Genomic DNA, 22715 nt, shown 5'->3' on the forward strand with positions numbered 1-22715 from the left:
GCTCCTTAAGTTAAAATGAAGTGCCATCGCTCCTCTAAAAAAAATTTACAATAAGCTTCAAAACAAAGCAACTTGCCTACCCGCCGAGCTGGACTTTCGGTTGCTTGTTCGTCTGCCAGGTGGAGCAGCCTGTCGGATCAGCTTAGGGAGCACTAGATCAGCTGCTTGACTCGTGTCTGGAAAAACTGCACTCGCTGCCGCCAGCCGCTTATCTTTAATTCTAGAAAATGCAGACATGTACCGATGTTCAATTACATCTCAAAGAACGTTGACCTAATATGCCGCCCTGTGAGCGATGTTTGCTCTAGATTAGTACAGTAATTTGCGCAAGGGATTTTTTAAAATACGCAGAGATAAAAACGGAAGTCTCTGTACTTCTCTCACGCCGCGGTTCGAGTGCCCAGCTCGAGGAAGGCAGTTACTGTAGCTTAATTCATTTTATTATGATGAAATAACGTATTCACTCGATTCTACCGCACCCTCGATTGTAACGCGCACCCATTTTTCAAAATAAGAAAAAAAAAAGTGCAGTGCATTCGATTGTAACGCGCACCAGGTTTTCATTCTTCCATAAATATGCACGTGAGGCCACCCCACTGCCACTTGCCCCCGTACACAAGGTCATTTTATTTTAAACGGTTAGCGCCAGTGCCAGCCTTTGGGCTGGGCGACCAGTGCTGTCGCACAGGGCGCCAGCATGAAGGGGGCGCCGCGTGAAGTACTAGGTTCGGCTGGCTCCGAAGGGCTCACGCAAAAGATCAGTCAGTGCCGCTGTCTTTGCCATCCTCTCCGCATGTCGCCTGCTCCGAAGAAGCACCCCACCACCTGCAACACAGCCAGCGGGACTTCAAGCAGGATACCTGTGTCTGTCCCCGCTCCAGCCAGGCAAGTGCAGCGGAGAAAAAATCCTTTGCCGCCATAGGCATCAGCTTGAGGCGATCCGCGCCCTCTGTGCGATGACCTTCCTGTCCGTGCACACTGGCGAGGGTCCGGTCACGCTAGCATGCCTCACCACCATAGAGAGAGAAAAAAAAAATGAATTGAAACCACCGTCGCAAACACACGCGGCACGAGAATCTAAGTCGGCATTATCATTATGGTACATGGTGCATTATAAAATAAAGATGCACTGACTGACAAGTTCATCAAATGACCGATGTTGAATCTTTCTTGCCTCTGATGCCTGCGTTCTTGGCTTGCAGTGTCGCAAGTGCTGGAAGGCGGATGCCCAGTACGCCGGCAAAAATGCTCGGGCACAAACTGCCTTATGCTGCGCCATCTAAATACTGCGTATGTGCGGGCTTGTGCGTGTGTGTTTTGCCAGCGTGCTAATTCAAGGGCTTGGGAGCAGTGGAGTCAACCGACTGCGCTCAATAAGTAGTGAGCTATAGCTCTATGCGACAGTTCGCTACTGAATGAACGCTTTATTGGCCCCTTGATTACGAGGGACTAATTGGTGCTATTTATCTTGGAATAGCTATAAATGTACGTGTCGCTTTGGTGTCCACTCTATTCATGCCTCTAGCATTGGCTGGCTTCTTATAAGCTTTAAATCAATCAGATAGCCAATATGTGCGCTTTGTTCACACAACCTTCTTGAAGAATAACTGAACTTGTCTGGAAATGCAACCAAACCAATTTTTCAGTTGTCATTAAGCCTCTTTGCCGTAGCGTTTTTAGACCGTATCTGCTGCTTGTAATGTTATCGGTCTGTGACCCGCTGGGACTTGGGTATAACCTAGGGCGGAGACATGGTTATGACTTCTGGCTGGCGCTATTGACTCGCTGTCTCCCTTCAGACTTCAGACATCGAAATACAGAGGTCACGTTAACGAACTGTTAAAACAATTTTGTTTTAATAACAGGCGTCCGCTAAAAAAAATGAATGAAAAAATAGTAAATATAAAGAAAAGATGAGTTTGACGGCCGAAGGGGGGGGGGGGGGGGGCTTGGCAGGAGTTCGCACAGGGCGCCGAATGAGGTAATGCCGGCCCTGGTTAGCGCCATGACGCTACGCTCGGATAGCATCATGGTGCGTTATCTTTCGAGGGGAGCTCCGGCGACGGAGGTGGTGGTGGTAGCGGCGAAAAAATTTTTTAATACTTAGTTTGAGATCAAAAGACTCCGCTGCAAGGTCGGTATCCTTAGTCCGGGAAACCGCGTGATGAGGCCCCGTCTGGCGCCCGCTTTACCAGAGCCCTTTGGGACTGTAGTCCAGTGGAGCAATTGATGGCAGTCTCCCATGCCTCTCAGGTAGGGGTAGGGGAAGGGGGAAGGTAAGTATTCTGAGTATACATGCCCACACCATGTGAAATATATCGCAGATGTCTCCACAGTGCGGGCAATGCCCATCTATGTTGGGATCAAAGTGCTTATAACTATGGCAGGACAGAGAAGAGTTCCTGTCTGCAGACGCCGCAGAGTTCGCTCTACGCCTTACTCAGCACCTTGGCAGGGTTCGGGTAGAAGCGGTGGCTGTCGCAATAATGAATTAAAATTCCTTGGAGCTGCAAAAACGGTTGATGAGCTTCTGGGCCAGGACAGCTAGGCTGAGGAGCGCGGTGTGTAAACGCTCGGGCGGCGGTGGCGCGCGCGCGCTGGGCGAACTTGGCACAGAGCCAAGACGCTTGTGCGCCCTGGACGGGACAGTCGGTGCTGTTAGCGCGTTCGGTGCGGGGCTGCCCGGCTTAGATAGATCCCGCACGGAAGGTCGCCTTTCTTTTCTTTTTTTTTTAACCCAGCGTCGTAGTGAACACGGCGCATTTTCTCAACCGGCGTTTCCATGTTGACTCATGTCCAGGTCGGCGCCTTGCTTACTGCTTACGGGACACTTCATATGCTTGCGAGGCATCTCGGTATCCAAGACTGCGGTAGGTGACATCGATATATTGATGCGCAATAGGTACCAGGCTGATATTTATGTGGTACCGAAGAAAATAGGGCATTCCTCCGGGCGTAGTTTTATTTTCGTACTCAAGTCTAACGCGCATGTTATATTTAGGTGATTTTTCCGGAAAAAGGTGCGCGTTAGAATCGAGTAAATACGTAAGTGTGTAAGCGTGCCGCACATATGCATTCTCGCAAAAAATGATAAATGAGTCCTAATGAAGCGAAAACCGCGTGCGCACATTTTTTTCTGTTTATTCATTTTGCCCGAATTAGCAAGCCACGCTTGTAGACATATGCATCTAATCGAAGAACGTCCTTTCTCGCCGTCCCGGAAAAGGGACCCCGGCAGTTTTAAATCGCGTCGCATTCCTTGGGCAACCCTCTCATTTCGACATTTTCCGCCTGCCCTTCGTTTGCGACCGTAGTACTTTGCACGACGAGATCCCACCGCGCGGCTTGAAAACACGTTCCGGGGGGGGGGGGGGGGGGGGGGGGGGACAAAAACGGAGTGCCCTACCCCTGCTGTTGTGACCAGTTCTTTGATCTGAAACGTCAGCAGACTGTCACGCTACTTACATCACGCAGCGGAGCTGCTCAGCGCTGCCCATGAGCGGTTGCTAAATGTCCGGCTCATAGGCGGCGCCACCATTTCTGGGAACTGGCCATTGGCCATGGCCGGATTCCAATTCGTTGTTTCGTAACTGGTAATAGTAATAAGGAACTCCTCTTCTGCAGTGGTGCGGCGGCCTCATCCAGGGCGTCTGTAGATCGCGCTCACGCGAACGCAGCCCCCCCTCTCCCTTTCAATGACATCAAGAAATGGGCGACGACGACGCGGGCGGAAGGCTTTTCCACTGCGGCGTTTTATTTCGTCCTGGACTCACTCGCCGCGTCATCCTACCCCTCCTTCCCATCCTTGCCCACGCGCCTTTCCTTTCGTAAGCACCCCCCCCCCCCCTCTCCACTCCTCCCTCCACGCGCGCACGATGGGACGCGAGCCGCGCGCTTCTTCACCCCTCTCCCTTCTTGCTCAGCGCGGGGCGGGGTCAGGGGCGCCAAGAGGTCAGGCGTCGGCCGCCGCCGCCGCCGTGGGAACCGCCGCTGCGGCGTCCGCGCTGACGCCGCCACCTGAGACGCGCGTGCGCCACGCCACTGCGCCGACGACGCAGGCTCCCGCTGCTTCTGCTGGCGCTGACGCTAGGTCTCCTCGCCCACCGCGAGTTTCCCGGCCCTCTCTGCTGTTTTGCCTTTCCCTGCACGCGTCTCCGGGGGTCGGAGTTCTCTTCCTTCCCTTTGTTCTCTCTGCTCGGGCGTTGTTTCATATGAGTGTTGGCGTTGAGACTATTGGTAGTTCCTATCGCCGTTCTTGTTTACCACTGGACCGCACAGAAAGCGACAGCTGCGTTAAGTAGAAAAGAGGCCGCTGGGTTTTCAGTTGAGGTTTCTGTTCTGCTGATCCCGTTTTCTTGTGTGTGAGTGGAAGTGGTGAGCTTACTTTCGACAGCAAGCTTCCGCAATTCGTCTCTCTGGATTTTAGTTCCGGTTTTGCGAATATTCAAAATATCCGAATAGCGAATCGAGTTTTCAATTCGGTGAACGAATCAAATAGCGCATGCTCAAAATTATCCGAAACCAATCGAATTTGTTCTCAAGACATCGAATAGTTTTCGAACCACTTGAATGAAGTACTAATAGGGTGGCCCGTAGTTTTTTTCGACGATTGTTTATAGAACAGTGCCCACTCCGACGCCGCACGGCAGTATGCCGCGATCGGTTTGTGCCGAAAGGAGGGTTCAGCACCGCGTCATGGTCCATTCGTGTGGCGGCGTTCATAATGATCATATATATATAGCCTTCAAGACAATTCGGTGCAACCGATCTTATGCCCGATCTCGGAGGCCATGGCACAAGCTCTCGTCCCTCTCATCTGAGGCCTTAGTTTTTTCGCCGTCCACATCAGTGCCCAGAGGTAATTTGCCTATACATATTACATGAGAGTCGCAGAGTTAATATACTGATGTCCTGTCGCGTGTCCTCTAGTGGGCACCAGCTTTACTGTCATGACTTGTAGCTCTTCTAAGCGGCTTCTATAATTCACATGAATATCCTTTTTTTTTTTTACTAATATTGGCGCAATTAGCGAATAATCACACAAATGTTCGATCCGTATTCGATTCGATACTTTCACTGTTCGGTTCTTAATCGATTTGGTTTTGAACTACGCTATCCGTGGCTCTTGCGCACTAGAGAAAAGTCAAGCATACAGAGATGATGGCATTTCGGAGAATTGGTTGACTATGCGGGCCAAGCACAAATAACTATAAACATGAGAAGAAGGCGCATTTATTTCTGAGAAGATTGTGTTTAAAAGTAGAACCTCACTCGATTCAGACTCGTGACTTCGGTAGAGAAAAGGACTCCGTGATCCCAGTTTGAAAGTGAAAGAGAGAGAGAGAAAGACGAACGGAAAGGCAAGGAGGTCAGCTAGGCAGCGCCCGGTATGCCACCCTACACGTGGGAAAGGGAACGGAGGGAGAGATAGAAAGGGGAAAGAGCAAAGGGAGATCAATTTTCCACATGTCCGTTGGCCAGTACTTGCTGGGTACACAGGGCACACACTGATAGATCACAACCTTGCACTCAGTCCTGAGTCCTTTAAGAACTTGAAAAGTACCTTAAAAGCTGTCCTCTACGATGAAGGCTTACTCCAAGGACGCAGAATCTTGGCTTCAGCAAGTGGCCGAGGATCTAAATGGCGGAGTGTTGCAGCCAGGAGCGCACGCTCACGCTGAAACCGAGGGCAGTTACAAAGAAGGTGTTTTATTGTCTCGTCGAACCCACAGTTCTCACACGCAGGAGAGTCTGCCATTGCGATTAAGTGGGAGTAGGCATTTGTGAACGCCACTCCCAGCCACAGACGACACAACAGCGTAGCATCGCAACGGGAGATGCCGGACGGAGGACTGAGTTGGAGGAAGGGGTCTAGGCGGTGCAGACGGCATGTGGAGTTTCCAGGAGAAGACCATGACGCTAAAAGCTCTCTTCGGCCAAGCATTCGCAGATGTCTTGCTGCGTCGGCTCTTGTCAACGGTATCTGGACAATGTTGGCATTGCCGTGAGCTGATCGAGCTGCAGCGTCAGCTGCGTCGTTTTCGAAAATGCCAGTGTCTCGGTGTCCACTGGAAGACTATGCCATGACCCTCTCCCTGCGTCTGGTGTTGAAGATTTCTTAATTCAGCTACGAGTTGATCGTGATCGCCATGGCGTAAAGAAGAATTAAGAAATTGTAGGGCTGTTTTTGAGTCGCAGAATACAGCCCATTTGTGGGTAGTGTGTACACCGATGTACTGCACAGCCGCACGAAGTGCGGCCAATTCTGGCCTGGTGGAGGTTGTCCGATGCGAAGTCTGCTGCTTAATACTGGTCTGTCTCGCAGGAATGACCACGGCGTAGGGGGAACTTGTACTTGACACCGAACCCTCGGTATACACATGAGTGCGGTCACTATATGTGGCGTGGAGTAGGCAGAGTGACTATTTAATGGCCGGTGTCGATAAGTTCGATTTTTTCGTTATACCCGGAATTGTAAGGCGCACACGTGGCTCCCGCAGACACCACAGCGCGGAGGAAGGCCGTGCTGCCGCGATGAACTGTGATGGGATGGATGACTGGTGGGCTGCTATAACTTTCCGGCTGGGCGAGTCTTGCATATTGCCTAGAGCCATACTGCCCACTGACGTCATCGGGCTGGGGGGCACAGCTGTGAGGTGTCGATCGGTTGCGAGCTACTGCGTGCAGCGATTTTTATAAATTATTTCTCTCTCACAAACAAACAGCATCATCAAAGGGTGTTTATCAAACCCGCGTCCCTAACTAGTAATGCTTTTTGTAAGGCACCACTCCTGGCGCTATGGTGCATTGCGCCACTACGCTGCGATGACAGGTACGTGGTGCCGTCGGTGGGGCATGTGCGGCTCAGGTTGCACTTCCCGGGCAACCTTTCTCGATCAATCATCAATTTAGCTGCCACCTGTCAGTGGGCAAGGTTGGCAGGGTTTCAACCCTGAGGCCTCACTCCTATAGGGCTTCACCTAGGACTTCACTTTCTCCCCGACATGACCCATCTAATGCTCGCGTATTAATAGTCGTTATAGTCGCTGTTTTGGCTAGTTGGTGCGACATAGCGGTGGGAAAACAGCGCTTGAGGAGCAAGACACAAGCGGGAGACACAATGACTGCAATCGTACACAGCTACGTGAAAAACAGAGCACAAATAATAATAATAATAATAATAATAATAATAATAATAATAATAATAATAATAATAATAATAATAATAATAATAATAATAATAATAATAATAATAATAATAATAATAATAATAATTTCTTTTTGAGGAAAGCAAATGGTGCAGTATCTGCCTCATATATCGTTGGATATATGAGACAGATACTGCGCCATTTCCTTTCCCCCAAAACCAATTATTATTATTATTATTATTCACCTTTCAGTCTGGGCGAGTCTTGCATGTTGCCTAGACCCATACTGCCTACTGACGTCATCGGGCTGGGGGACGCGGGAGCACGAAACAAGCATCTAAGCAAAACAAAACATCGAAATTATATGGGCCTATACGACCTATGCGAAATATTATGACATGGTCTCACCACTCTTTGTCTCTAATTTTTTATAGCGTAATCTGGCCCTTCAAGGCCTGCAGGCTGCTCTGCGCCGCGGGTCGCATGAACAACTGGCTGCAGAGATATTCGCGAGGTGCACCACTGCCCATATCGGAAGGTCATGACATCATTTTTCAGTGACTCTCAGGACACTGCGGTATCAAAGGAAACAACCACGCGGACGAGGCTGCCCGATATGTCCACAGTGACGAACTTCGAGTCTGTATTCCTTCATCAAGAGTTGACGCAGCGTACGTGTGAGCGACGCAGATTGGCGTTGAAGCTCACATTTTCTGCGTGAAACACCTGGCCTGTTTTTCAACCGTCGCCTCAGGGCATTGGATCGTGGACCGCGATTTTGTCTTGCCCACAATATACGCGCCGTGAAGCAAAATTGCTTTGCAGTATTTGGCTCGGTGTTGCATTTACGAAGGAGTACACGTTCCTGACTGGGATGGCCGACAGCGCTGCTTGTGAAAGATGTGGCTGCGAAGAGACAATTTCACATCTCCTGTGTGAGTGCCCTGCTTTGGCGACCGAAAGATGTACGCTGCGTTGTGCCTCGGACTACCTCGATCCTCGCCCTTTAACAGATGATAAGATCCTGGAGTCGTGGCCACAGCGTTTGACTGCCCTCAAGGCCTACTAGGCACTGTTTTGCTGCTTCCTGACAGCGTTGCTTGGGGGACCATGTTGTGACTGCCTTTCGTCCCCCCTCTCTTTCCCTTTTCAATCCCCTCATCCCTTTTCCCCAGTGCAGGGTAGCCAACCAGGACATCCTTCATGTTAACATCCCTGCCTTCCCGCTTCCGCCTTATCTCTCTATATATAGCGTAATCAGGTCTCCGTTACGCGTCGTCGTCGTCCACAGCGTCACCTGCCACCTGAGATGGATGGCGGGTGGCAAAGTGCAGAGAGGAAAATAGTAGTAGTATTAGCGGTTTATTACTGAAAACAAAAAAAAATGGAGGACGCTTAAGAGTGGAACGTGACAGCGTGTTGCAGCACTGCCAGGGAGTCCACGGAACGCCATCACCCGTTTGGCGCGACGCCTTCCAAATTGCTCTGCTACGTACGATGAAACGCACGCGCGGAGCGGCAAACCACGTAGAAGCGCTGCCAGGCGCCTTGCCGAAACGCGCGACTCAAGTTGCAGTCGTAGTTCGTCGGCACATCGTTCTCGACAAACCCGATGCCACGAACGCCAGCATAGCTTCCGCGCCGAACGAACGGGCAGCAAGCCGCAAGATTCGTGGTGAACGCGCTTTAGATGTGCGCTGCGTTGTTCGCCGCTCACCGCGTGCATTCCTGTGTGCCCGCACGGCCCCACTGCGCCCGAACGAGACGAGCGGGAGGCGCTGCAGTCGCGCGCCATCTGTTGGGGCAGTGGCGTACATTGCGAGGAGGAGGGATTTTTCGCTCACGGCCGACGCCGACGGCACCGGCTTTTCTGCGACACGAGCTCCTTAACGCTGTCGCGTTAAAAATGAAGGAACAGATATTGCCAAAGGAACAAGGAGAGGATAGCAAGGGAAGGGAGTGATAGCGAGAAAAAATGTTGGAGGTTTAGCATTGCTGACAACGAAATAGTGTACGATATCAGGTTTTTTCAGGTGGACACCAACGCCACGTATACCTGAAAGAGCGTTTCCTTCCCTTTCTTCACCTTCGCTGGCCACTGTACGAGATCACTACGCCATCGCCGACCCCAATCACGTCTCGTGTTAACTGTAACACACTTTCGCGCTGTGCGTTGCACATCGTCGTCTTCGTCAACTTCCATCTGCGGCGCGAACTGGTTAGATCAGCTTAACCTGGCCGCCGCATTGGTTCGGTGGTTATGGCGCTGAGCTACACTTACCCGAAAGACACGGTTTCTATACGGGCCGCGGCGGTCAAATTTCGATGAAGGTGAAATTCTAGAGGTCCGTGTACTGTGCGATGTCAGTGCACATTAAAGAACCCCAGGTGGCCGATATTTCCGGAGCCCTTCACTATGGCGTCCCTCACAGCCTGAGTCGGTTTGGGACGTTAAACCCCCATACGCCATGAAACTGGAGCTTGACCCGAGTCTAACATCGTCGCCAGACGTGCCTACTACCCAGCAAAACAAAACCATGAGACAAGCGGGCTAAACGCATGCTTTCGCACGTCTACTCGGTTTAAACTAACGACGTTAAAATCCTAATTATTTTTGTTTCTCGCAGTAATCAAGAAAAAAAAACGATTTCAAGGGTGCGCTTCACCAGCACATGCTCACTTTTGCGGCAGCTATGAATACATTAGAGCCTAGACGTGACGTAAGCAGGGAGAGGGGACAGTGCTCTCAACAAGAAAAAAGAGTGGGGAATCCATGACATGTGTGGTACAGCTAGACAAAGCAATGCCGCAAACTTCGCAGAACGAAATTGGCACAAACTTTCGCTTCTGCTTGCAGTTGGAATCCAGGTATACTGCACGAGAAAAGAATACAACGAAGTATTTCTAACCTGCATGCACGTGCGTCATTTTTCCGCGTCCTGAATTGAAACCTCGAGAGCTGTGAAGCAAAAAGTGCGGCAAAAAGTCTTAGTTTAACTAAGCCGTCGCCTTGTTAGCGGCGTGCCATTATTTTCCTTTTTCTCGCACGTGCAGGCGAAATGTGAAATTCCCATGAACATAGATTTGTGCATCGCGTTTTATGTGCTTGATGCGCTACGCGTTTGCGCGCATGTACTATGCACGTTCAGTAGAAGAGACGTGTAATAGCTTGTGTGTGTACGTGGACATATGTGCATGGCACTGGACACTGCATACATATTATGGTATTACGACGTCATTACGTTCTCAACCTCTTATTTTTCTTCCCTTACCCTTTATTCTAGTGGGATTGAGTAGCACGCCAGGAACGCGTTCCTCCGGCCGAGCTGGCCACTGTTCCTGTCACAAAAGCCTTCTCACTTGCTACTTAGTCGCAAGACCCCCCAGAATCCAGGCTCGAAAACAACGTTAAAAGAAAGATCGTACGGTTTAAAAGGGCCCCGCCGCGGTGGCTCAGTGGTTAGGGCGCTCGACTACTGATCCGGAGTTCCCGGGTTCGAACCCGACCGCTACGGCTGCGTTTTTATGGAGGAAAAAACGCTAAGGCGCCCGTGTGCTGTGTGATGTCAGTGCACGTTAAATATCTCCAGGTGGTCTAAATTATTCCGGAGCCCTCCACTACGGCACCTCTCCCTTTGTTCTTTCACTCCCTCCTTTTACCATTTCCTTACGGCGCGGTTCAGGTGTCCAACGATATATGAGACAGATACTGCGCCATTTCCTTTCGCCCCAAACCAATTATTATTATTATTACGGTTTAAAAAGAGCAATAAAATGCAAAGACATTGTGCCTCCTTATACAGTTACACAACAGCCTCGTGTTCCCGTCTAAAGAGGCGTCCCCAAAGACGTTTTGAGTGCGCGGGAGGAACGCGCGGACGCACTCAGCCTTCCCGAGCCACGGAGGTCATCCCACCGCGCTCCCGTCTGCCCACCCTCTTCCCTTTTCCCTTTCCCTAGTCCGAGCGAGACCTGCCGCGTTGAATGCCAACACGCGCACGCTGCTTCGGCTTCCGCGCAGGACGGTGTGGAACGGAGCTGCGTGTTCCAGTGAAGCCCCGCGCCGGAATCCCCGTACCAGCTTGCGTCTCTTCCCACGCTCCGTGCGCGGCGCCCGCGTGCCTGCGCTCCCCGCCGTGCCTCCCCTTCCCGGCTCCCTTTCTCCCCATTTTTCGCTCCGTCGTGAGGGGGTTCGGGCGAAGGAATGAAGAGAGACCCGACCAGTGGGGCAGAGATTGGGGCTTCGCGCAAGGCGAAACTCGTGGAGGAGGAGTTGGAAGAGAGGAGGGGTGAGGGAGTCTTGAATGCTGAAGTTTAGAGAAAGCCTGGCAAAGGGGAGGGGGGCGTCTACTTTCTATCAGACCGCGGAGCTGCCCCCTCCGCTGAGCACGCGCGCAGCCGTCGGAAGAAAGTTCGTCGCGTTCTCACGGTTCTCAAGCCCTGGAGACGACGGCCACCGTCGCCACAAAAAGAAGCAGAGTAGGAAGGGGGGGGACACTGTAGAGGAGGAAAGCGACAGGCGACCTCGCGGCGTCATCGCCGCGTACTTCCCTCCAGCTATGATTCCCTCGCTCTCTTGAACCCCCTGCTCCCCCCTCTCCTCCTGCCGTTTTTCATTTCTTGCTTTTCTCCCAGCACCCCCTGCCCTCGTGGCATCAAAGGCCAAGGCCTGCAGCCCGCGCCGCACAACATCCTGGCATGAGGCACGTCGCCCGACAGCCGACGTCTTGTACGCGCGCTGCGGGCGTCTGTCTGTCTGTCTCTCCACTCTTTTCGACGGCCGGACACGTCCGAGCAAGACGGGCCCCTCCCTTTCCCTCATTATTTTTTGTGTTTAATTTTTTCCTTTCCCTTTTTTTCTTCTGCGCCTGTTGCGTGCTCTGCGGCGTCGTCTGCGCGCGCGCGTCAGCCAGAAGCGGCGGAGGGATCACTGTCCCCGTTACTACTGGCTCGCATGCGTGTGTGACGCGCGGATTTTGACCTTTCGCTAGAACCTCGCTGGCGCCGCATGGAGTCGTTGAGTAGCAGACGCTGACGTAACTTCCGGTAGGGACAGTGTATGCTATGCTGCTGCTGCTGATTAAGAACACGCGGCTCCGATTTCCTCGTCATCGAGACTGCGTTGTTTTACGTTTCTGTTGATTGCGGTCAAGAAACCCTGGCAGGGTCTTTTAATAGAGCGCTGTTCCACGATAGCGCCGAATTCATTTTTTCTTCTTTTTTTTTCTTTACACCTCTCGAAAGGTGAGTGTAGAAAAAACGTTAGAAAATCTGTGGAGTGTACTGAAGCTATCTCTTCCTGCACACCTCAAGCAGGGCAATGCAAAAGCGAATCCATGCTCGACACACTGTATAAGTTCCAGAGCGCTATGCATGCTTCAAAACTCACGTAGGTCAAATGGCACACAATATAGGCAGGGCTCAAATGTTTGGGCGGAAGTTTCACATTGTAATTCGCTTATACCCTGAAAATCGCCGCTGTATGCTTTTCTTGTTGTTTGCATCCGCTCGTCTTTCTCAGCAATGACGCCGAAAACTGAACTTCTTTTTTTTTTTCAGTAGGGCCCGGCAGCTACACTGAGGCAGTATTGTATACTGCCATTGCTGCGTGCGTGGTTGCATACCTGAAACACGTACGCAAATTTCTGCGTAGCACTCAAGTTGCTCGTCCAGGAAAACGCTGCACATTTTTACCTGCCGCTTCCGTGAGTTGAGCGGTGGCAGAAATATTAGTGATTCCCACATCTTCGCAGACACCTCGTCATGCTGCACTATATAGCAGGACTCTCCAGAAGTGCGGAATGGTTTGGATGGTTTCATTCACCGGGTTATACCATCGGAGAGTTAATATGTATAACCCAAGCGATGGCTTTACTTCAGGCCAGCTTACCTTCACACGTGCCGCCGTGCCTCAATTACAGGTCGGCTCATATGTAAGCATGTCGTACCTGCGTGCGCTCCTGGTTCACCTTGTACACGCGCCTCATTGCAGAGCTGTACAGGTTGAAAACCCACGCGACTGGTTGATTTTTCCCTGTTCCTTTTGATCGTGAATACCATACGGCGTCCTGCTGTTGAGTACAATTGAGTTCGAAGGCGCGATACCCGGCCGCAACATTACAGTCGCATTTAAGTGTGGGCGAAATGCAAGAACACCCGTGTGCTATATGTTTAAGACTTGACTGCGCGTTCGTGTATTTTTTTCTTTTCATATGGCAAGGTTACCTGATGTCTATTAATACTATGCAGGTCATACAGGGCGCGGGCTGGATTCCGACCAGTTTAGAGTCTTTCACGTGCACTTGAATTTCAGTGCACAAGCGCTTTTTGCATTTCTTCTGTTTCATCGAAATAGTTAACTTGCAGCGACCTGGGATCGAGCTCGCGAACCTTTGCTTAGCGGCTAGCACACCGTCAAACCATCGGGCCACAGCGGGAATACTACCAGGTGGTTAAGTGGATGCTAACGATAAATTGAAATGGGCCCGCCGCGGTGGCTCGGTGGTTAGAGAGCTCAGCTACTGATGCGGAGTTCCCGGGTTCGAACTCGACCGCGGCAGCTGCGTTTCGATGGAGGCGAAACGCTAAGACGCCCGTGTGCTGTGCGATGTCAGTGCACGTTAAAGATCCCCAGATGGTCGAAATTACTCCGGAGCCCTCCACTACGGCACCTCTCTCTTCCTTTCTTCTTTCGCTCCCTCCTTTATACCTTCCCTTACGGCGCGGTTCAGGTGTCCGCCGATATATGAGACAGATACTGCGCCAGTTCCTTTCCCAAGAAACCAATTAATAATAAATTGAAGTGGCCCTGTATCGAATTCAAGTCTAGCTTTCTCGAGCAAAAATTTTGAAAATTGGAAAATTGGAAGGCACTGTTATGGAAATATTGAAGGTAATAGTCCACTATACTGATATGCAGCAAAATCTTTCTTTTAAAGTGTTTCCAGCGATCTCATCGAACAGTTAAGAGTGTCATATAAAATCAATGGGGAACTCTTTTGACGATGGCAAAAACTTGAATAGAAAAGAAAATACAAGACTTCTGTCGGGTGATCTCCGGATGTATTGATTTTTATAGTGAAATCTTACATGATATGAAAAAATTAAGTTCATAAACGGTTTCCCGCTCAAAAATACTTTTGTCCAGAACTGCTAGGTATGTATTGCCGTGGTGGTGGTGAAAAGCATTTATCTATACCACGCTTAAGGACAATTAAAGGGAGCTTTCCTCACTGAGGACGGAGTTTTTATATAAGCTGGAATATACTACAGGCTTCTTTCACAAGCAAACTGCAATGACGTCAGTACTTTCCTGTAAAACGGATCTCTGAGGCTTCATAGCGCATCGCCATCCTTTTCTAACCAACGATCACACAGAGTCCACAACTGGCGACTTCAACATCAACGTCACGAGCCTGAATCGAGGCGCGAGAGAAATATCGCATCTCTAAAGCCAAATGGGTGGTCATGCCGAACTGCGGTTTTCGGACAAAACATTCGACCCCCCCCCCCCCCCCCCCTCCAATAGTGACCTATAAATCCACTACTACACTTCCAGTGGCAGGTGACTGTTTCAAACTCAGCTACCGGCGGGCCTTGTGAGACCTAGTGTGCTCTTGCCGAGCAATGCGAGAAGGGATAGCTCCCACGAGCTTTATTTTCGCGCAAATAACGCTTCGCTGTCTGTCTGAGTCATTTTGTTCAAACAGTTGGCGACAACTTTTTTGCCAATGTAGCACAGGCGGGTAGAAACGGAGAGATACCAGCATTTGTAGCCGTGCCGTGGGGGTGGGTTTTCCCTTGTTCGTGCTAGTGGTGCGGAGGGCTGAAAGGGGGGAAGTTGGGGAGACGTCGCGGGGTTGCTAATGCTGAGAAATGCTGAGGAGCCCACTCCAGTCGGCACGGGAACAAAGGCCCGTCACCTTCCCTTTCCGGCCTAGCCTCTGCAAAATCCCCTTAAACACAACCTAGCAGGTGGAGGCTTCACACAGTCCCCACACCGCCGGACAGTTTTACGCTTCATGGTCCTCCTAATTAAAAATTTCACAAGTACGTGCGTATGCTGCGACGGGAAGTTCACTTAGCAGATCTTGCATTGACATTCACGAATATACGACGGGAGGACTGATGCCTTGGTCTAGATAAGCCAACCACTTGTCACAGCACTGGGCAGATAATTCCTCGGGCGTCTGCTGACGCGGTTTGCGCTTGTCACGTGCAGCTACACAGCTCAGTCTCGAGATGGAGAATTGAACAAGTCGGTGTCCATTAAACATACGCAAAATAGTGCGAGTATATGGAGTCACCATTTAGAAACAAGATCGGTGTCCTGCAGAAATGTTAGAAGAAGGCGTGCAGCCTCCCTTCTGCATGTCTGGTTTCCACTCGGGTAGACAATGTCCTGAACTGTGCTGTGAAGGGTTCCTGTCTTCTTGAAGGAAGTGAACATCACATGCCTTTCCGCGTTGTACTCTGGGCAGTACATAATATAATGTTCGATATCTCCGCACACACCACATAAAGAACATAGTGGAGATGATGATATGCCCATCCTATGCATCCAGGCAGGAGTGCGAGCAGAGGCCGTGCGAATTCGATGTAGAAGGGTCGCCTGAGATCTTCTCAGTCCCTTGGTCACACATGGCTTGTGGGACGCACTCCCCAGGGTACTGAAGTGATAGAGCACCGTTTTCCTGCAGAGACTTTTCCCATCTTGAGGTACTTTTTTTGATGGTATCCTTGAGAGAGCTTTATGGGCGAGACTGTCTGCCACCTCATTACCGCTGACTCCTATGTGAGAGGGCACCCACTGGAAATGTAGAGTAAAGCCTCTGCTGTGCAGATTCTGCACCAAGCGCAGAGAGCTTAGAGACAAGGCGTCAGTAGGGAATCCGCGCTCTAACCTCTGAAGGGCAGATTTTGAATCAGGATGACAACAGGTTGAGCCGGACAAGACCCTAACTTCCGTAAAGCCGCCTCAATAGCAACACTTTCAGCCGTTGTGGAGGATACGACAGCAGTACAGCGTACGGACCACTTACAGACCAAAGAAAGAATGTAAAAAGCCGCTGCGCTAGCCTGTTTGACCTTGTCCACAGAACCATCCGTGAAAATTTGAAGATGGCAGACATACTCTGTTTCCAAGTGTTCAAGTACAAGCGAACGCGTTGCTGCCAAAGGAGAGCTGCGCTTTGCGCTCACGTGGGGAATTGTGACCTTACAGTCGAGGGTCGGAAAAGACCAGGGGGGTTTCATCCGTTTCCTTTGCCTTCGGACATTAAGGCCTAAATAACTAAGAGGACAGCAGGAACGGACTATGGCCTGCTGTGATTGAATGTGTGCGTAGATGGTGTCTTCCGGAGTGGACTACGTTATACTGTGAGTGAATGTGTGTATGGATTGTGGCACTACAATGGCCTATGTTCTACTGGTACTGAATATGTGCATAGATGGTAACTTCTGGGGTGGACTGTGATGTGGACTCTGTGGAGTGATTGTGCGCATAGATGGTGATTGCGGGAGAGGAATGTGTGCTATTGTAAGAGACTGTGCGCGTAGTGGGGTAGATGCGACAGGTTTTAGGACATTATTAACATATAAGAGACGCTACGGTGGAGCAATTGCCGGCAGAATAAGCAAGGCTAATCCCACCTGTAGCAATCAACACCTCAACTCAACTCACTAGATGAAGACACCATCCTCTTAAATTAAAAAAAAAGAAGAGGCTGAGTTATTTTCTTCTTGTTCGCGCTGTATCTCACGAGGTGAACAATAGCAGAGCCTCCAGTCTAATACAAAGTATATGAAGGGTCGCATATGCGACAAGGATTTGTCTACGACACACGTCTTCGTGTGCTTTTCGTGTGCACAACTTTCTGAGCTTTCGGTGCGCACAACTTTCTGAGCTTTTCTTTGCGACGCCAAGTGGTATTTCTGCGCAGCTGAGAAATGATTCATGCATGTAACACTTTTGCTGCGCCATTTCATGACTGTGAAACGTATTCAGCAGCACAGTAAACCCTCACGGTCGCTGAATGTGCCGGTCTTGAGCAAAACATTCGCTCTGCAGGTGGTCGTTCTTCAAGCGAGAAAAAAGAGAGCTCGCGAGTTCGCATGCTTGCCACCGGCTATACTGGAGCACCATTACAATTGGGACTGCGCAGTTCCTAATCAGCGCTCATCGCAGAAGCGAAACTTCACGACCCCCACGCACCACAACCGCGCCGCTGAAAGTCCGCCGGACTCTGTCCCTATACCCCACGCACTGCAGACCGCATCAGTGAGCGAGCAAGCCTTCATACTTTTTTTTTTTTTCTACTCCGATGCAGCGGCAGCAGCGCTTCAATCCAGAGCACATGCCAACGCACCGGCACTTTAGTTCTCCCCGTCGTCCCCACCACCGACGGTGTCCATCGTCGTCAGGCGCGCAGCTTTTCCACCCACGCGGCGGCGCACGCCGCCGCAGGCTACGCGCCGTGCGTGCGCGTGCTAGGCATCGGGCGCGCCCGGGCGGCTCGCGTGCCCGACGCGCCCTCTCCGCATCCGGAGGAAAGAACGGCCGCGCGCTGAGCGCTGGAGCGGGAGGGGGTGAAGAGAGCGCATGCGGCGCGCGGTGGGGGGAAGCGAGCGCGCCGACGCAGGCACCACCACCGCACACGCACGCACGCACGCAGGCGGCTGCGGCGGCGGCAGCCTGTTTGCAGTGCAGCGGCACGTGTAGCAGCGGCGGCGGCGGGCAGCCGGCAGATGTGGCCGCTGCGCCCCCCCTTTCCCCCGCACCCCCCGGCGGCGCGAGCCGGGGCGAGGGCGAGCTGCGCTGCCATTGGCTGCGCGAGCGTGGGAACGCGGGTGCCGAGCGTGTCTCACACGGACGGCGCACGCCTGTTTGACCTCGGCCGCTCGATAAAGGTCTCCTCCGGTGGCATTTTCCCACACTGGCTGCGGGCACGTGCTACTCCGAGGAGGACGAGGGAGAAAGAGGCCTGCTGCCGAGCCTCCTCCGCATCTCCTCTCTCACAACCGCCGCGCGCCGTTGCACGCTCTTTTCCTCCTCTCCCGGCAGCTTAGAAAAGGAGCGGCCTCGCTCGCCACGGGCGCATTGCCGTGTCACTTGCTCGCCCGGTCGTGCGCCGTGAGTTGTGCTCCGCGCTCGCCTCACGGCACGCTGCTTCGCCCACACCGTGTGCGCGCATCGCCCTTAGCAACTCCGGCTACCGAGGCGACGACAACTTCCTGGATTACTCTCGCCTCGTCGTCCGTCGCATTATCTTCCGACGTTCGTTCGTCGTGTGCTCTCTTTTCCTCGCCTGTGACGACGACCACCTTCTAGCAACATGCCTGCCGATCGGGCACCGAGCAAGGCCAGCGAACTGCGACGAGTAAGTTCCCGCTTCTTGCCTCGTGGGTGACTTGTTTGCGGGGATTATTTTTTAAATTTCGAATGCCCTGGGGCCTAACCACGAAATCGGATGCTTACTCTACTGCGATGAACAACCAGTTGAGCCTTACAATACTTTAGTGTTTGACATTGTTTATCTAATTAACATGACACTCTCATTAACATTGAAAATTTTAGCATTTTTTATTATTTTCTATCGCCGCACGCTTTCAATTTCACCGGTTGTGGCTCGACTGACCTTGTTGTCTTTTCTCTTTTGCAGAGTACCAAGCCCATCATGGAGAAACGTCGCAGGGCGCGCATCAACCACAGTCTCACTGAGCTCAAGAATCTCATCTTGGATGCACTTAAGAAGGATGTAAGTATTTTTTTCTGCTTCAACATTAGTTCTTTCCAGTTTCCAGTTCTAGCCAGTCACTATGTTTTAAGCAAATTTAGTTCTTTTACAACGCCAATCTGTTCCCTATCCTAGCTTCTATTGGTTTCTCCCTGCTCGCTTTAGGTCAGTGTTGATGAAAGTCTTGCGAGTCTAGGGAAACCGTTTTGACCGCTGTCGATCAAGTATGATATCTAGTTTCAACATGCTCCTAAAATCCTTGCGAAGTACGAAAAATTTTGGCAAGGCATTGCTTGCTCGAACTGCCAACGGTCTTTTCGGGTGCGTTGGAAGACCAAACACTACCCCTCCTTCCACCGGCGGCTGCCCAGCGAAGTTCGGCGCTGCAGAAAGCAACAAGTGAATGCATACCACCGCACACCTCCCCCCTACTCCCGCCGCGTTCTCTCCATTCAAGGGCTCCCCGCCACTCGGAAGACGCTCCTCCGTTCCCACGGTCGCTCGCGCCAGATGGCGGGCGGCGGGCCGGTCGGTGTTCGTTGCGGGCCTTCCTTCCCTCTTTCTTTGCCTGCGCCGCTCCTTTTCCTCGGTCTCCCCCTCATCGCTCCTTTCCTGTTACCGCGCTTTTCTTGAACGGAAAGAATTTCGCCTCCTTGCCAGCCCCACCGGCCAGTGTCGCTGTCACTCTAGCGTAGCGCATTGCAGTAGCTGTAGTAGTAACCGTAGTTTCACCGCTGTCCACACAATCCGGTGATTCACATGAGCAGAGATGGGACGAAGCAATCTTCCTTCCTCCAGGAGTAGCGCGTGTGCGCGCAAATAGACGGCTCAGCTTCGTAAAAAAAAAAAAAAGAATCGAAGTGTCGTCTGTTTGCGCGCTTGCCACGCGCCTGGCTTCTTTCTCAACGTTCTTTCATCGGTCCGCGTGCCGTCGCTGCGCGTGGTGTTCATTGTCCGCGCGCGCGCATCCGCTTCGGCGCGTGCGCCCTCGTGACACGCTCCGCGCCGTTGCGAAAAGAAAGGTTTTCCTCTCATTTCGCCATCTCTTCGCGTCTCTCTCTCGTCCGCCGCTGCTCATCGCACGCGCCGCTGCGCTCCCTAGCAGCTGTGCGCCTGCTGCCGGTCGCTTTCTTTCTTTCTGCGGCACGTGCGTCCATCTCCGCCTACGCTACAGCATGCGAGGAAATTGAGGAGGTGCTTCGCCCCAGGGGGCTTTTGTATTTGAGCAGCGTCTGGGAAACTCATCGCCGCGACCTAGTCTTTCTCCGGCTGGCGACGGGGAGGAGAATTCTACGACTCGACTCGCAAGACTCGTGCGATAGCTTCGTTTCAATGACCCCGCGCTATTAGCACTTCTGTGAAACGTTGTCGCAAGTGACACTGATGACTTACAGAACCTCTCTTGTTCCTTTTGTTTTGTCCAGAACGCACGGCACTCCAAGCTGGAAAAGGCCGACATCCTGGAGATGACGGTCAAGCACCTTCAGCAGCTGCAGAGGCAGCAGGCGGCGCGGGCCATTGTCTCCGACAGCTCGGTCACTGACAAGTTCCGGGCGGGCTACCGCGAGTGCGCGGCCGAAGTCGGCCGCTACCTGAACCGGCTCGAGGGACTCGACACCGGAGTCCGGCAGCGGGTCATGGGACACCTCGCCTCCAGGGTCTCCGAGCTGTCCACGCCTCCCCCGAGCCCGGGAAGCGACGACGGCCACTTCTTCAACGCTGCAAGCGTGCAGCTACTCCCCACGAGGCTGGCATCGGGCGAGATCGCCTTCCTGCTGCCCCAGCCGTCCCAGCTGTCTGTCTATGCCCCGGTGTCCCCGCCGGCTACCCCCGGTCTGACTACCACGGCCGCGTCGTCGGGCATCCTCAGCCCTGCCTCCAGCGAGCGCTCAGTCTCGTCCTCGCTCTCGTCTCCGCCGAGCCCCGTCTCCCCGGCATCCTGCTCGTCCTCCTCGGGCTTCTCCCACCATCAGAGCTTCTACGGCGTCGCGATGTCGACGCAAGCCGCAGTCAAAGTCGAAGACGAGGCAGTCTGGAGGCCCTGGTGAACGAGCAGGCCACCGCGACGATGGAAGCACCCAAAAGACTGGTGTACGGGGATGGGCGGAGATCGTTTTGCTCTTCATTTCTGCCGCGGTTCATTTTTGCAAGAACCCTCCCTCCCCTTCACCGCACAAAACCCACCATGATCTCTATGGACAGTTCCTCTTCGGCCTGTTTTACAAACCCGTCAAATCGGTCCTTCCACATTGAATGAAGCCTTCAAGAAGAATCGCCGCAAGTGCCTTAATACAACACGCGCAGACGGGCTTCGTCCATAGGACTCTTCTCGTGTTGCTGCCCCTCATGAGATAGTTCGAATTAAGGAAAGTGTTCTGCTGTTCAAAACACTAGTGTTAGCTCTCACGTCGCTGTCAACGCGTTGTCAAAACATGTATTTAAATGGGCCCTTCCCAAAGGAAAAAGAAGGGTCGGAGGGCGTGTGGAAGGACTTGGAGATGGCACATCTCGTTTTTTTGTTAATAGTGTATATAACTATCGAGTCAGATTGTTTACGAAGTGCTCTTGTCAATCATCGCCTTACATGCGCATGCATGTTTCACCTGTGAACTGCTTTTGATTGTAGTTTGTGCTTGACTGTGATATTTCGCTGCGTGAGGTTTCGGCATCCGTGCGATGCAACTTTGATCTGTTTAACTTTTTTTTTTCTTGCTTCGCACGGCGCCGCCTCCGCAACAACCAATCCCATCTTCAACTGTACACTTCGCGAAGCGTACGAACTATTTATGAACTTTTTTTTCTTGTACAATTATTATGTTTGAAAAAAAAAAGAACGAGAATTCGCCTTGGTTGGCCACCTTTCATTTGACGCCACCGAGGGTGAATAAAAGCAAATGTTTCCAACCTGAAGTTCTGAACTTGGGCTCTTTCTTTCACCACCTGATAGACGAAATGCAGAAAGCACTCATACTTTTGCACTCATACGTGTGGACAAATGCCACTGAAACGTTAGCACAGGACGCCAACGTCGTATTGCCAGATCTATGCAATAATCATTGAACACCGCTTCCAAGAGCTTCATCTTTAGTAATCGTGCATTGCTTTAACGAAAGAGTAGTGTATTCAGCAACATGCGCACTGGTATTTGCATGACGAAATGTGAGACTTCGTAAAGGTAGTGTCGTAGAACACCGTCCGGTCGGTTGAATGGTGCCGCCACCTAGTGGAAAGGACGGAACCAGTGTGCGACTCTCGGGCTGTTTGCGTGTGGCATGTGCATTTCTCGGGAAGGTTTTTACACTCCATTGTTACTGCGCACTCGTGACTGCTCGTATGCCTCCTCTAAATGTCGCCCGAGTGGTTGGTGAAGACTGTAATCTGGAGTGACGCTGCAGTGGGACCGAGTAATATCCGTGACGAACACATCACACCGCATTGTCTCGTCCTCTGTCCTTTCACGAAGACGTTCCAGGCATACCAAGGAAGTCAGATGCCTTGCAAACGGTAAAGCCGCAGCTGCACCGTTTACTGTCCAAAAGAGATACATTAGTAAATCATCAGAACATAAAATTAATTCATTACAATATAAATTGCTGAGAAAGAAATTAAATTACTATAATTGCATGACATTAATTACTGACATGTCAGCTCCGCAGTGCTGTGTTTGTGCGGATTTTCTGATAATTTAATCAGTGCATGAAAAGCTCACTGTGCTTGCAAAGCAGCATTCTGAATTACATGTTCAATTAATGCAATTTAATTGTTTGAAAAATAGTCACAATGCTCAAATATTTGGGGACTATTTGTTGTCTTCTTTGGCCTATAATGGACG

At 51.7% G+C, this 22715-nt stretch overlaps 1 protein-coding gene across 1 annotated transcript; it reads left to right on the forward strand.

Moving 5' to 3' along the window:
* The first annotated feature begins 18228 nt into the window (after positions 1-18228).
* Positions 18229-21793, forward strand: hry (bHLH transcriptional repressor hairy). The gene is made up of 3 exons (XM_077653110.1): positions 18229-18526; positions 18809-18904; positions 20308-21793. The coding sequence occupies exons 1-3, from the start codon at positions 18482-18484 to the stop codon at positions 20929-20931; spliced, it is 765 nt and encodes a 254-aa protein (XP_077509236.1). The 5' UTR covers positions 18229-18481; the 3' UTR covers positions 20932-21793.
* The last annotated feature ends 922 nt before the right edge of the window (positions 21794-22715 follow it).

The sequence above is a fragment of the Amblyomma americanum genome, chromosome 2 (assembly GCF_052857255.1).
Source record: "Amblyomma americanum isolate KBUSLIRL-KWMA chromosome 2, ASM5285725v1, whole genome shotgun sequence".
NCBI lineage: Eukaryota > Metazoa > Arthropoda > Arachnida > Ixodida > Ixodidae > Amblyomma > Amblyomma americanum.